This window comes from Podospora anserina, chromosome 6 (assembly GCF_000226545.1).
Source record: "Podospora anserina S mat+ genomic DNA chromosome 6, supercontig 2".
Taxonomy (NCBI): domain Eukaryota; kingdom Fungi; phylum Ascomycota; class Sordariomycetes; order Sordariales; family Podosporaceae; genus Podospora; species Podospora anserina.
This window is the reverse complement of record NW_001914857.1, coordinates 2,402,230-2,414,836: the sequence shown is the minus strand read 5'-3', so window position 1 is coordinate 2,414,836 and position 12,607 is coordinate 2,402,230. Positions and strand designations below refer to the sequence as shown.

The 12,607-nt window shown below is 53.4% G+C and overlaps 3 protein-coding genes across 3 annotated transcripts, besides 6 other annotated features; all 3 read right to left on the bottom strand.

Moving 5' to 3' along the window:
- Positions 1–2,093: 2,093 nt before the first annotated feature.
- On the bottom strand, positions 2,094–2,855 carry PODANS_6_6400 (uncharacterized protein; the record flags this gene model as incomplete). The annotated part of the gene is made up of 1 exon (XM_001910510.1): positions 2,094–2,855. The coding sequence occupies one exon, from the start codon at positions 2,853–2,855 to the stop codon at positions 2,094–2,096; it is 762 nt and encodes a 253-aa protein (XP_001910545.1).
- A 690-nt stretch (positions 2,856–3,545) lies between these two features.
- On the bottom strand, positions 3,546–4,649 carry PODANS_6_6390 (uncharacterized protein; the record flags this gene model as incomplete). Its single annotated transcript, XM_001910509.1, has 1 exon — positions 3,546–4,649. The coding sequence occupies one exon, from the start codon at positions 4,647–4,649 to the stop codon at positions 3,546–3,548; it is 1,104 nt and encodes a 367-aa protein (XP_001910544.1).
- Positions 4,650–5,328: 679 nt separating this feature from the next.
- Positions 5,329–8,163, bottom strand: PODANS_6_6380 (uncharacterized protein; the record flags this gene model as incomplete). The annotated part of the gene is made up of 1 exon (XM_001910508.1): positions 5,329–8,163. The coding sequence occupies one exon, from the start codon at positions 8,161–8,163 to the stop codon at positions 5,329–5,331; it is 2,835 nt and encodes a 944-aa protein (XP_001910543.1).
- A 3,002-nt stretch (positions 8,164–11,165) lies between these two features.
- Positions 11,166–11,276: a sequence feature.
- A 3-nt stretch (positions 11,277–11,279) lies between these two features.
- Positions 11,280–11,333: a sequence feature.
- Positions 11,334–11,336: 3 nt separating this feature from the next.
- Positions 11,337–11,708: a sequence feature.
- A 116-nt stretch (positions 11,709–11,824) lies between these two features.
- Positions 11,825–12,126: a sequence feature.
- Positions 12,127–12,257: 131 nt separating this feature from the next.
- Positions 12,258–12,401: a sequence feature.
- A 50-nt stretch (positions 12,402–12,451) lies between these two features.
- Positions 12,452–12,515: a sequence feature.
- The last annotated feature ends 92 nt before the right edge of the window (positions 12,516–12,607 follow it).

Below are 12,607 nucleotides of genomic sequence, written 5' to 3'. Positions count from 1 at the left end.
ATTTTTCCCATGGCCCGCGCCGAAGGCCAGCACGGGTGAGCTGTTTGCAATCGCTGGCGAAGCCAGGCGGCTAATAGAGCCGTTGTATTATACCTCACATCGCTCTCTCAGCTCACTTTCAACCTTTTCTCACCCTGACATCTCACAGTTCAAGATGGATCTAACCAAATGGACACAGCAAACATGTCCGCCACTACCCCGTCGACATCCCACACGCCACCCCCTTCAACCGCTACCACCACATTGAACTCACAGACTTTGACCTCCTCATCGCCGACCTGCTCCAAGACTTTATGAACCCCTCCCCAGCAACTGCCTCCCTTTATGGCAGGCCCCTCACCCCATCGACAAGCATCCCTTGGCGTGTCACCTTGCGGGCCCTCCACCAAGTCGACCCGAAACGCCTCCACGCTATTGCTTCTCTGCACGAATCTTTGCTCAGCCGATCACCCCTTCAGCATAGGACTACGGCCAATTTCCGCCCTCCACCCGAAGATGAATCCATGTGGTATTTTGGCACCTACAAGAAGAAATGATCGCACCAAAACCCCCGCTCCGGACGGCCACCATCCCTTGGCGATATTCTGCTCTTCGCTTTCGAGAGGTACTACATCGAGCACGACCTCAACTCGTTCAGCACGTTTTGCCGCTCGCCTTATTTTGGCAGGATGGTTCATGACGTCAGGCCGAGGCCGGTTAAGGATACGAAGTGGGCGAGGGAGAGGTTCCTAGAGAGCCCTGCGATGACAAGATGGGATATCAAACCTTTAAGGGATGTCAACTCGCATCAACACGTCCAGGTGGAGGGGTGGAGGAGGGTGCTCAGACTGTGGGAAAGCATGCATGGAGCCTAACCGGGAGTGCGACAATTACGGCGAGGATCATGTCATGTCGGTTTGCAACATGCCGTGTGGTCACCGCGGGGGGTGGTCACCAGGTGAGTATGATGTATACTGGCACATGGTTGCAAGAGGCGAGCTTCCCGACAGGGATTCCATTCACGAGCCGGGGGAGAGCCACTCTGCGCCTGACTGTCCTAAGGCTAAGAATAACAGGTGTAAGTGTATGCCTTTTCCGGTTTATCACACGCGCCAAGAGGTGTACGGTGAAATGTCGTCCGGGGGTGTGGACATCCCGACCCGGGGGAGACATAAGGGGAATGCGATGATGTGTACTTATCGGTGTTGTATGTGCGGGATTAGGAACTCGCATGCGGGGAAGGATTGTAGGTTGAAACGGTGTAGGTGGGGAGGGGCGCATTTGGGGCAGGATCATGGGTGGAATCCGACTTGTCGGAAGGAGGGGTGTGATAGGTTTTTGTGTGGGGTTCATTGTCAGGGGTGTTTTGGGACGGAGAGGCTGTTTGATGAGAAAACGAGGAGGTGTTGGAGGTCTAGAGGGTTGGAGGAGAGGTTGGAGGAGAGGCCGGAGGTGTGGGGGAGGAGGGGGTGGGAGTGGAAAGGTGGAGGTGGCTAGGAGATTTTTTGCGGGTGGTTTAGGTGATGGATCGAAGGTGGAGGAGGAGGTGAAAGAGAAGGATGGACCACGAGTATGGCTAACCAAGGCGCGGTATGAGGCGGTGGAGGAGGGCAAGCAGGCTCACGGGACGGGTATCAGAGCATATTTGGGGGTGGAAGTAGTCGGGGTGATGCGTGTCCGTGTAGGGGGCCTGTTAAACCGGAGAGCTGCTCGGTCTAAGAACACAGAGAGGTGAGATCTAAAAGGTGTGAAAAGAGCTAGAGATACAGAATTGACGGTCTTTGAAGATTAGAATAGACCGCCGTGTATAGAGATTGCATGAATCTCCTGCACCATACGATTGTGTCTTCAATGGAAGTCTTAATTTTACCATCCGCCAACTGGGACACCTTCCCACCTCTCTTTTGTGTGATGCAGGCGACTCGAGGTAAGGTACCTTACTCTAGACAGTGAACTTGCACATTACCTCATCGCCGAACCGCCAACAATATGCATCACAGAAAGCATGCTTGTGACATTTTTCTCGCAAAATATGTACATCTCAGAACTAGCTACATAAAACCCACCCCTTTTTCCACGATCCCCCTTTTCCCACCTTCACATCATCTCCCACCCTAGTTATTGTCCCTCCTCGAGTCAGGTTCATTAGGATAAGGCACCCCCTCCACACCAGCCTCCCTCACAGTAATAGCAGAAGACCCGCTACTCCCATACCCCTCGGTAGCCAAAATCATGTAATCATGCGTCCCCAACTTGAGGTTACTCCTCTCCCAAGCAGCAAAGTGATTCGCCACCGTGATCGTCCCGCCCACCCGGTGATTCCTCCTCACAGACCAGAACTGGTAAAACGTCGCCCTCCCAACAATAGAAGGCTGGTTCACCCGCTGAGTGCGGTAAATATCGTAATCACTCCCGTCACTGTTGACTGTGCCGAGACGGGAGGTCCCGCTGCTGGGGTTGTAGGAACCGTAGCTCTCGACGATGTAGTACTCGATGAGCGCGTTCTTTGTCCAGCCGTAGAGGGCGAGGTACGAGTTCACGTTGCGGCCGGACCAGGTGCCGTTGTATTGGACCACTTTGGGCCCGCCGGGGTTCCAGCCTTTGCCGCCGACCCAGTTGCCTACGTTGGTCCAGGTGGCGGTGTAAGTACCGTTGGGCTGGTTGCGGTAGTCGACGGTGCCGCGGCCGTCGGACCAGTAGGAGTAGAAGTAGCCGCTGTGGAAGCCGTTGCCTTCGGGGTCGCCTCGGGCGGTGCGGCGGTCGGAAGAGTGGAGCTTGGAGCCGAGGTCGAGGGAGCGGCCGAAGAGTTGTTCGTCTAGGGGGATGGCGGCGGCGAGGGTGGCGGCGAGGCCGGTGAGGAGGAGGGAGAAACGCATGGTGATGGATGGGGGGGGAAAGCTGTGAGGCGAACAGCGGTGGGATGTTCTGATTTGGTAGCCCGAAGGATTGGGAAAAAGGGAAAGTTTATATACCTAAGCAAGGAGAGTTGAGGCTTTCGGCATTTGGTCTTGCAATAACATACCTCCCGGTCACCCGACATGGAGATTTAGATGATGCAAGTCCGGGTATACCACGTCGGGGATTTTATCCTCGCGGCTAAAGCCGCAGTATGTTTATTGTAAAGACGTGTACCCGCGAGCTATGGTGATCTGCTGGCGCCCCGATATTTGTTTTTCTGATGCCAATGCCTCTGGAAAGTTGGGCGGCTAGGAGGGACGTTTCCTATTGACGCGGCTGACAGCAGCTCGGGTGTGCGGACGTTTGTGGTTTCTCAGCAGTGATATAACCCAAATGTAGGTACATGAACCACTAGAAATGACCGGCTTTAAGCTGGGTAAAGCCGACAGTAAGCTGAGACCGAAGGTAAGTTGGCTGCGAGTTGAGATGGGCGCGAGAGGGAGCTCAAATCGAGTTGGGCGTAAGTTGCGATCCAATCGGGTTGAAGTCGAGATCAAATGCAAAAAGATGTATGGCAAGATGATTAATTCCCTTCCATACTAGGGATGTAGCCATAAAAGTCCTAATTCTAGAGCCCTTGATACCTAGCATGATGTGATTGATCCCTACTAATATCTCTCGTCAAGGTGGTACCCAGACCACTCATACTCATCAACGTCCTTGTAGAAATCTTCTTGGATGGGCAAAATGAAAGCCTTCTTTTCTCTCTCCTCTTCCTCGGCATAAGGGGGATAACCTGGCTCTTGAAGATAATGATCGAAAATCTCCTCCCACGTCATATTCGGGAAGTCACGCCGCAAATCCCATTCAATCAGCGGGGAGTCCCGTTCCTCGTACTTGACCCCAGTGCCCCTCTTCACAACGACCATCAGTTCTTTCTTTTTCTCATCTCCAGACATGAGTTCGGGGTCCTCATGAAATTCATTCGGTTGCAGATCTTGGCCGCAGTGCGGTTTTTGTTCGAATATCACCCGCTTGTTGGGGTCTAGGATCGAACCATATTGGGCTGGTTCCTTAGCTCTGTAGATTGTCGCGGAAGGACCCGAGGCTACACCGTCACGATCTTCCAAGACACCTTGCCAGTGCTTTGGCTGTGACTTCCTGCAGTACTGGGGATTGCCTCCCAACCCTGGGCCGTAGGGCCCGTATCCTGACGCGAATCCGAGCATCTTTGAGCTGTGGGAGATGTAGCGCAATGTTTTCCATCCATTGCCGTCCTTGATGAGATCGTCGAGCGTGTCATAGCTGAGCGGAAATAAACGGGCACCGAGGACCGTGAGCTGGTCGAGCTGAAGGCCTGGAAGGAGCTTGAAATAAGAGGTTAGGAGATAATAGCGGCCGTCGTCAGGGTCACCCAGCTCAAGTAAAGCATTATCACTAACTCTGAGGTGCCGCAACTTTGAAAGTGTATCTACGGGTAGCACAGAAAGCCGGTCCATCATTGACTTGGTGTCTTGGAAGCAAAACAGGACGTGGCGTAGCCATGAGTCGCCAATCTCGAGCTGTGCTCGACGACAGGTGCGAAGCATCGCAAGGCCACTCGGTGTAGGCTTGATGTGCTTGCAGTCACGGGAGTCCGGGCCTTCCCACAATCCAAAAGTGAACCTCGTAGAACAGAAGAGCTGAGTCCAGATGTGATCTCGCATTTCTTGCGGCAGTCTTCGGAAGAACAAGCTTTCTCCTTGCGGATGCATCTTGTTCTTCTCGGCCATGGTGATGGATTTCTGCTGGATGTAGAGACGAAGGTCGTGTAATGCAATTTGTGGTGCATTGTGCGAAGTGCTAAGTGCTAAGAAAGAAAGCAGAGAGGTGGCGACTACTTACCTGGGTGGTGTCGAACTTTTTGATGGCTGAACCGGGCTGAAGTTTGCTTGCCCTTAGGTCGTCAGGTTATCATGTGTGGACAGAACCTAGATAAGGAAACTGGGACTTGGAACAAAATAACGACTCTAAAAAATCAACGATAACCGCCGAAAGATAGTAATAAAACGGCCTTTGAATATAGGTAGCCAAGTCGAAGGGCTTGGAGCTGGTATCGAGACCTTCTTGGTCATTAATGAAGAGGGTCAATTGAAGCCCAACATTATCTCTCGACGTATTTTTTTTGGGTCCACAGTTAGTCTTGGATACCGTGTGCTCATGTTTGGTGATTGCACATTAGGTTCAGCCTGCCCGTTCAGCCATACTGAGGCAACATCTCAGGGCAGGCCCCACCAACTGCTAGCGGGTGATCGCCGCCCCCCACCAAACGGGCCGCTCTCTTGGCGTGCGGACGGAATCACTGACAGCCTTGGGTTCCCTGTCGACGAAAAACATCAACTCATTATTTTCATGTCATCATCTCTATCGTTCTATATACAAACTATGCTTGTGTTTTCTCGCTCAAGTTGATCATGCAAACTCCTTCACCCCATCAACCCCTACCCTCTTCTTCCCCGACTGTCCCACGATGTTCCCAAACGCGTACTGCATCCCCATCTCCCTCACCTTCCGATCGCGTTCCTTCTTGGGAACCTGGCTCAACCCTTCCAAACTCCACAACATCCACGAATCGCACACATAATACATTGCTCCCGCAATCGTGCTAGGGTCAACAGGCATGTGCGGCCATTTGATAAAAAAGCTGGCAGCGACGACAATCCACATGATGGCCATGATGGCGACCGCCAGCCAGGTACACACCCGCGATGCAATCCACGTCTGCGTGACACGGAACGGCACGTTGTTCAGTAGGATGGGAAGGAATTCGGACAAGATTGCGACAAAGGCAACGACAATGAGGAAGATGTGCCGGCGTTTGATTGCGCTCCAGATGCCGGAAAAGGCGTTCATTGGCGGAGACAAAGTGATGGATTGATGGGCCGGCCGAGGGAATTGAGACATGAGCTGGTACGGGCTGAGAATAGCCAGGCCTAAACAGATGAACAGGTCAGTGAGTTTTTCCCATGCGGAGATGTCACAAAAATGCTTACTCGTGAAAAAGGCACTCCAAAACAAGGTTATCCCAACACCCATCAACGTGAACAACGACCTCACGCCAAAGTTTTGGGTGCTCATGAACCGTTCGAAGCCCGTGTCACCACCGGTGTTGTTGTAGTATAACACAACAGCCATGATCCCGGTCAAGGGAAGCAGAAATGCAATCCTACCACTGTATGACAGCATCAGGAACGGCAGGTGGCGCTCGGCCTTTGCGTTGGAGTTTTGACCCTCGAGCAACTCGTGTTGAGGGGAGGTCGTGTCTGTGCTGACAGAATCCGGTCGGTCTGGACGAACAATAGTGACGTTTGCCCTACTGGCCATGACGCCGTATTCTGGGATACCATAGTGGTTGAAGAAGTGGCCCAGTCTGAACGTCCTGTCACCAAAGCCGTTCACCAGTTTGTCGTGACTAAGTCCTTTCCTCTTGTCGGGAGGAAGGGAGCAGAATGCAGCGCGGGTTTCCCTGTTGGTAGCCAGTGAACCCATGCCAGCAATGGTCCACGGATTGGCTGCTACGCCAGTGCGCCATTTGCGGAGCACGATCATGATCAAGATCAGGAGGACGACCATGAAGCTGAGCAGGGCGGTTGTCGCTCGGGCCGGACCGAGGAAGACCCCCAAGGTCATGGCACAGCCATTGAAGTTGGTGGGCGTACAGCTGCCATGCAGCTTCAACGCCACTGCCTCAGAGGACAACGGCACCAAGAATACGGAGGCAATCGTCAACAATGTCGTCAAGACCATCAACATCTGACCTGTCGCCATCGCTCTGAAGCTGGACACGATCCCATGAAACCCTCCTGTTCGCAAGCATAACGACTCCTCAGCGGGGACGCCCATGCGTTGTGTCAAGGCGTGCCAGGGCTGATATTGCTTCGCGGCCATGTCAATCATGCGGATGGGGATGGTGAGCATGACTGCCAGGATTGTTGGCAAAAAGAATCCGACAAAATATTGGGCCCTAGAGATGAAGTAGACTGAGACCTCTGCTTGGGGCTTTGGGGTATCAGTGGGGACGGTTGGGAACTCGGTGATGGTGGCTGTTGGGACTCCCTGGAAGTTGGTAACGACCTTGGTTCTCGGCGGTACCACCACGTCTGTGGTAACTGTCAGTGTCGGAACACCTCTCGAGTCGGTCACCGTGATAACTTCAGGAGAAAAGACAGGTGGAGGAGTGTTGATGACTGTGACGGTCGGGGTCCCGTCATCATCACTCAAGATCTCAACAGACAGCGTCACAAACGATGGTGACACGGCTGTAACAACATTGAAGATTGTCGTTGGTGATGGCACCAACGTCACAACTTGGTCGACGGTCCGGGTCTCAGTGAAGGAGAGGACAAGGCCGCTCTCGGTTGTGACCCCTATCACTGTTGTTGTCGCTGGTACTCCGATGATGGTGGTCTCTTTTGTCACGGTTGATACAACCTCGTCCAGAGTGGTGGAGGGAAGGACGATGCCGATGAAGCCGGCGGGGTTGGCATCTGGGGCGGCCTCGGTGATGGTTTGGGTGCCGTCTTGGCCGAACTTGCCGCTGTCGCCGATGGCGGGCTGGGTGCCGGTATCTGCAAAGTTGCTTGATGGTTGCGTGAGGGGGGGTTCTGTAGCGGTAGATTCAGACCTTAACGGGTTGGGCCTGCCGTCGGTTGCTGCGGCCGTTGTGGGAGATGACCCAACTGCTACGGTTCCGATCTGTGCAAAGTCTCCCGGTACTACTTGCGAAGTTGAGTATGGCAAATCAGTGGATATCGTAATCGGGACCACCGTGTTCGCTGGAGAATTGGCGGGTGCGTTGTCTCTCTCGTCATCCAACGTTGCGTTCTGTAACAGTCGTCTCGATAATTGCAATCTCGGCTTCAGCAACGGAGGGTTGTCGATGCCTGTCGGCGTGCTGTTGACGTTGCTCGTCGGGCTCGGCTTGGGCTCTGGTATGATCCTCCTGTCTTGCTCCGTAGGCAGGAACTGGCATGCACACTCGAGCAACACGATACAGACCAGCAGCAAGACGATCAGTATCACCAGGAACGATCTTCTCAACGGCGTCGGCTTGTAATCTGGTGGCGAGATCCGGCGCAGGGACGCCATTCTCCGGGGAGCCATGTTGGCTGGTTTCGCCCGAACCTCGGGCATAAAGTCTCTTTCATAGTCTCTCCAACTGCCCGCTTGGCTGAGCGGAGATGGTTGTGTCAGGACCACGGGGGCGTCTCCTGTCCGCCATGACCGACGAGAAGGGTCCTGAAACATCTTGTCGCTGTCGTCTCACCCCCTATGCCTCGGTTGGAATCGGAATCATGAGAATATTGAGCAGGTCATGATTTTGTCGGACAGTTTTGATGCTGCATTCCGCGCACAACGCTTCGAGAGGAATAACCGTCAGAATATCGAGCGGCAGTGCACTGAAGGGGTATATACCAGCCAGACCGTCTGGACCCATATCTTCTGCCTCTCCCCGCATTACACTAGACCCATTCTCACCGGACTTCTTCTAGGACACCCAAGACATATTGCTAACTGTCAGCAGCATACAACCGATGTGGCGATCTCGACGGCAAGGGAAGACTACAAGCCGAAGTCCCCGCATTATTGGCTTGTGCCGCTGTGTGGTCCAGAAGCGAAGGGCTTGCCGTTTCGGCATTCCAGTGGCGCACACCAGTCTCGGTGCTGGATGGCACCCATTTCGAGAGTCTCCTTCCGCAAGCTGAAAGTGCGTCCTATCAGCTAAGCCAATCGAAGAAGCTGCCCCCACTACTGACAGGCAGATCGCGGACCAGATGACCCGTCTGGCCGGCCTATCTGATGTTGTCGGTTTTTGTGGCTGTTGTAGGTAGGTGTGGTGTGGGTGTGGTGGTTAATGCTAACTTTAGTACCCCGCATTGATCGCCATTCTGCTGGATGCTACCACGGAGCCTACGATGGGGGTGTCGTCTTGCCCGTCTTGTCAAAAAGTGTGGCATCCCGAACCAAAGCACGCAAGCAATTGGGCGGATACTGTCCGACCAGGGTAGCATCCATTCTGAAACCTGACGCCCGCGTGCTCATGGCTCGGCAGTGGCAGAGCTCGCTTCAGATTGAGTAAGGTAGGCTTTACTTCGGCATCAGTGGCTCGGTGCTACCTTCTGGATCGGCGCGGAATATTCGGGACGTTCTATCGACCTGCTGAAACGGTCTATTAGATACGCTATTGGGGGGCTTGCCAAGACTGAGAGGGTTTTCTACTTTAGCTTGTGCTCCCCCCCACCATGTGGAATGGTTTTGGGTGGTTGTTGGGTTGAAAGGTGTCCTTAATTGATTTTGTGATACCGCTTTTGGGGGGAGGTGTTGGTGTTGTCGTCGTCATCTTGGGGGGTTTGTTCGGCACCGAGGAGGTTAGTGATGGTCTATTCATGGCTCACGGCAGGAATAAGCTGGAGGAGGTGAATGTGTCGAGTGAGACCTTTGCACGATCGGGGCCCCCCTTGGGATCGATCCGGTTGCCCACTTGCCCCGACGTCCACCGCCTGTATCGGTCGACGTCAGACTTTCTCTTCATGGAATCCAGCAGCGAGAACGTAATGGAGGAAACTGACATTTCATGTTGGCAAGCCCACTGCATGCAGTAGGTGTTGATGCAATCTGTAATCAAGATCTGCTCGCTTTTCAACCGTATCGTGATTGGCTCTTCCTTGCTGCATGGAGGCCTGAGGCTTCACCATACAGGTGCGGCTTTTCAGCTCCTCCATGTCAGTTGACTGTCTGCTCGCTGAGCCACAATCTGTCTTGTAATAGCAGGTACCTTTTGTTGAAACCGAGATGAAGAGTCCTTGATTCTCCACTGCCTTGACGGGAGAGGTGACATGGACACATTGCTACCAAACTTCCCAATTCAAGGGGTTTAAGAGGTCATGTAGGTAGATTAGGTAGCTATAGTTTCTGCCACGGGACTCATGGTACGTTTTCCACGTCTTAATACATCAACATCTTTTAGAGCCGTGCGAACATGTGTTCAAAGGCATACCCAATTGCACCCTCGTCAGGCCCTCCCGCTCGGTAAGGGGCAAATGATGTTGCAATGGTTCTCCTCATAGAACTGGAGAGAATGAAACCTGCCAGAATTGAGATAAAGAGAATAATGGAGCAACGCACCACAAAATTCATCCTTATGAAGCGGGAAGTTGTTATAACCACTCGGGCTGGGATGCGAAACAAGGCGTTATCATGCTCCTGTAGGGGTGTTGAGGAATATCGATTGCCGACCAGGACACCCTGCCTTTCCTCGTTCCCTTCCACATTTAACTCGACATTAATTTCATCATTATCCTGGTCCTCTGTTCTAGTTGGCATCGGAGACTCGGAAAGGCCAAGGCCATCGAACTTTTTGGGATGATCTAGAGTACTATGTTAGGCGCTGAGGAAGATAAATCACTGATGAGTGGGCGGTGCGTACAGGTCTTCCTGGGTTTCCGACCACTTGGGCGTTTGAGCTTGGCGGAGAGGCGACGCATGGTAGGATTGAGAAATTGGTGAGCTCAACCGCCTGCTTGTGGGTATGTTCTGAGATTCGCAGAGTAATTCTGCCGTATCTTATATGGCATTACACAGTGTCAGAAGCTGGAAAAATTCTCCACTGGCTGGCTCGATTGTTCGGGTTCAAAATGAAACGGTTTGGGTACTCACCCATCCCAAAGCTTAGGTAGCTGCTTCAGTCAGGTAGACTTGCTTGGCACCGATGCTGTGAGTGGTGCAAGGAGGTCAACCCTCTCAGCTGAGAGGGAGGGGCTTCTTGCAATACCTAGTTTGGTTAGACGGCTAATGGAAGCCAGAAGTTGAGAGCCTCCTGTGGCTGGGCATCTATGCGCTTCTGAAGGATCTCTCATTAGATGATCATGAAGTGGCTCTTGCACCAAAACTTGGCTGACCGGTGGATCGAAGCCAGGAAACCGGCCCCCTGGAGCGCCCAATGGGATCAAGATAGGTTTGGGCAGAACGAATCTCCCTCCTGTAGCTTCGCCCGAGAGGACTTGAAGCCGACTGTGGCGATTACCTTCGTCGACATGACGGGCACCACTGGGACTTGGTGAAGACGTGATTCTTGTTCATATTCTAGTCCACGCCTTCCAGATTGCAGTCATCATCACCTATAGATACGCGGTTTCAGGCCCTCACGCGTCCGCCGCCCTCCTGCTCACCACACCACCTGCCGCCCGCACCGCACTGCACCACCGCACCACCGCACCGCACCGCACCATGCCCGGACTTCGCAAGGAAGGATGGCGCAACTGCAAGACTCGATTACAGTCGCAGCTGTCGAGCACGCTGAGCGGAGTGCTCTGAACAGTGCAGAGCTACGTGCAAACGTGCGGAATGTGCAACAGCTGATCTAGCAAGACCGGCCAAAGAACACCACCATTGCGTACGAGCCAAAAAAGCGAGAGTTCTAGGAGTTCTGTGCTTCTAAGCAGTATCACGATCGTGATACTGTTACAGAAGATAAGCTTCTCCTCTTCCTTGTCGAGCGTGTGGTACGGCGGCCGCTTAGAGGCAAGAGCTCCAAAACAGCCCCTGAGGCCCCCCGAACGGCTACTCGACTGGCATGGCAATCGGTCCGGAGCTACGTTACAGCTATCACCGACCTGTACTGCACCCAGAAGGCTCTAGGGATGAACAGCCATCCGTCTCCCCGTGAGCATAGCGTACGGGATTACATCAAGTCATTGCAACGCCGAGATGCTGCACGGGATAAGGCCAACTACGCTGATAAAGGCCGTGATACCCTTCTTGATGGGTATACAGAGCCCCAGCTTTTACGGTCTGTCAGGAGGTTTGGGCACAGACTGGCGAATCGCCCGAGTGCCACCTCCGTGCAATTGTCGATATCCTTCTCAGTCACCATATGCTGACTCGCGGTGGTGATTGTCGGGCTTTAGAGCTCTCAGATCTCTTTACTTTTGAGTTTGTCGGAGAGGGCCCTACCCGTTGTATGCCGCCAATTATGACGACACGTGCTGGCAAGCAGAACCAGCGCGGCCTGCTCGAGACTGCTGGCGCCTTACGGAATCGGAATCCTCAGTTTTGCCTGTTAGGCGCGGTAGCTTTCTACCTTCTTTTCTGCTGGAATCTTGGCAACGAGCCTTTTCCAGACTTCAGCCAACGCTCTATCTGGTACGACATCCGACTGATTAAAGGCAACAGCAACAGCTCAGATCGTACGAAACCTTTTTCGTACAATTCGTAACGTGAGTGGGTTGTCAAAGCCTTCTCATACGCCGAGATCGCCTCCAACAAGAAGACCCATCTTAGCCGCAGTTCAGGGGCTAAGACGGCCGAGCTAAAGGGAGTTTCTGAGGACCAGATTCGCCGAGCTGGCCGTTAGAACCAGGAGCAAATGGTCGGCTGTTATCTGAATCGTTGCCTCGAGAGTTTATGCGTACTATGGCCGGCCACCCAAAGCAGATTGGGTGTTTTGAGATCCGCCGTGCCAACCTTGTACCGCCACCTGAGCTTCTGTCAATGATATGGCCAGAGCTTGGCTAGGGGGAGGCCGGTTTGGATCTAGCCCTGGGTATATCAACGACCTTGCAGCAATGGGTTTGATAAACTTGCTCTTCTACCTACGTGAGGTAGTGTTGAATTGGTCACTTGCACGGTTAATAGCGGTTGATTGCGCTGTATTGTGTTCTGTCTCTCTGGATCGCGCTCACCAGATTCCTCT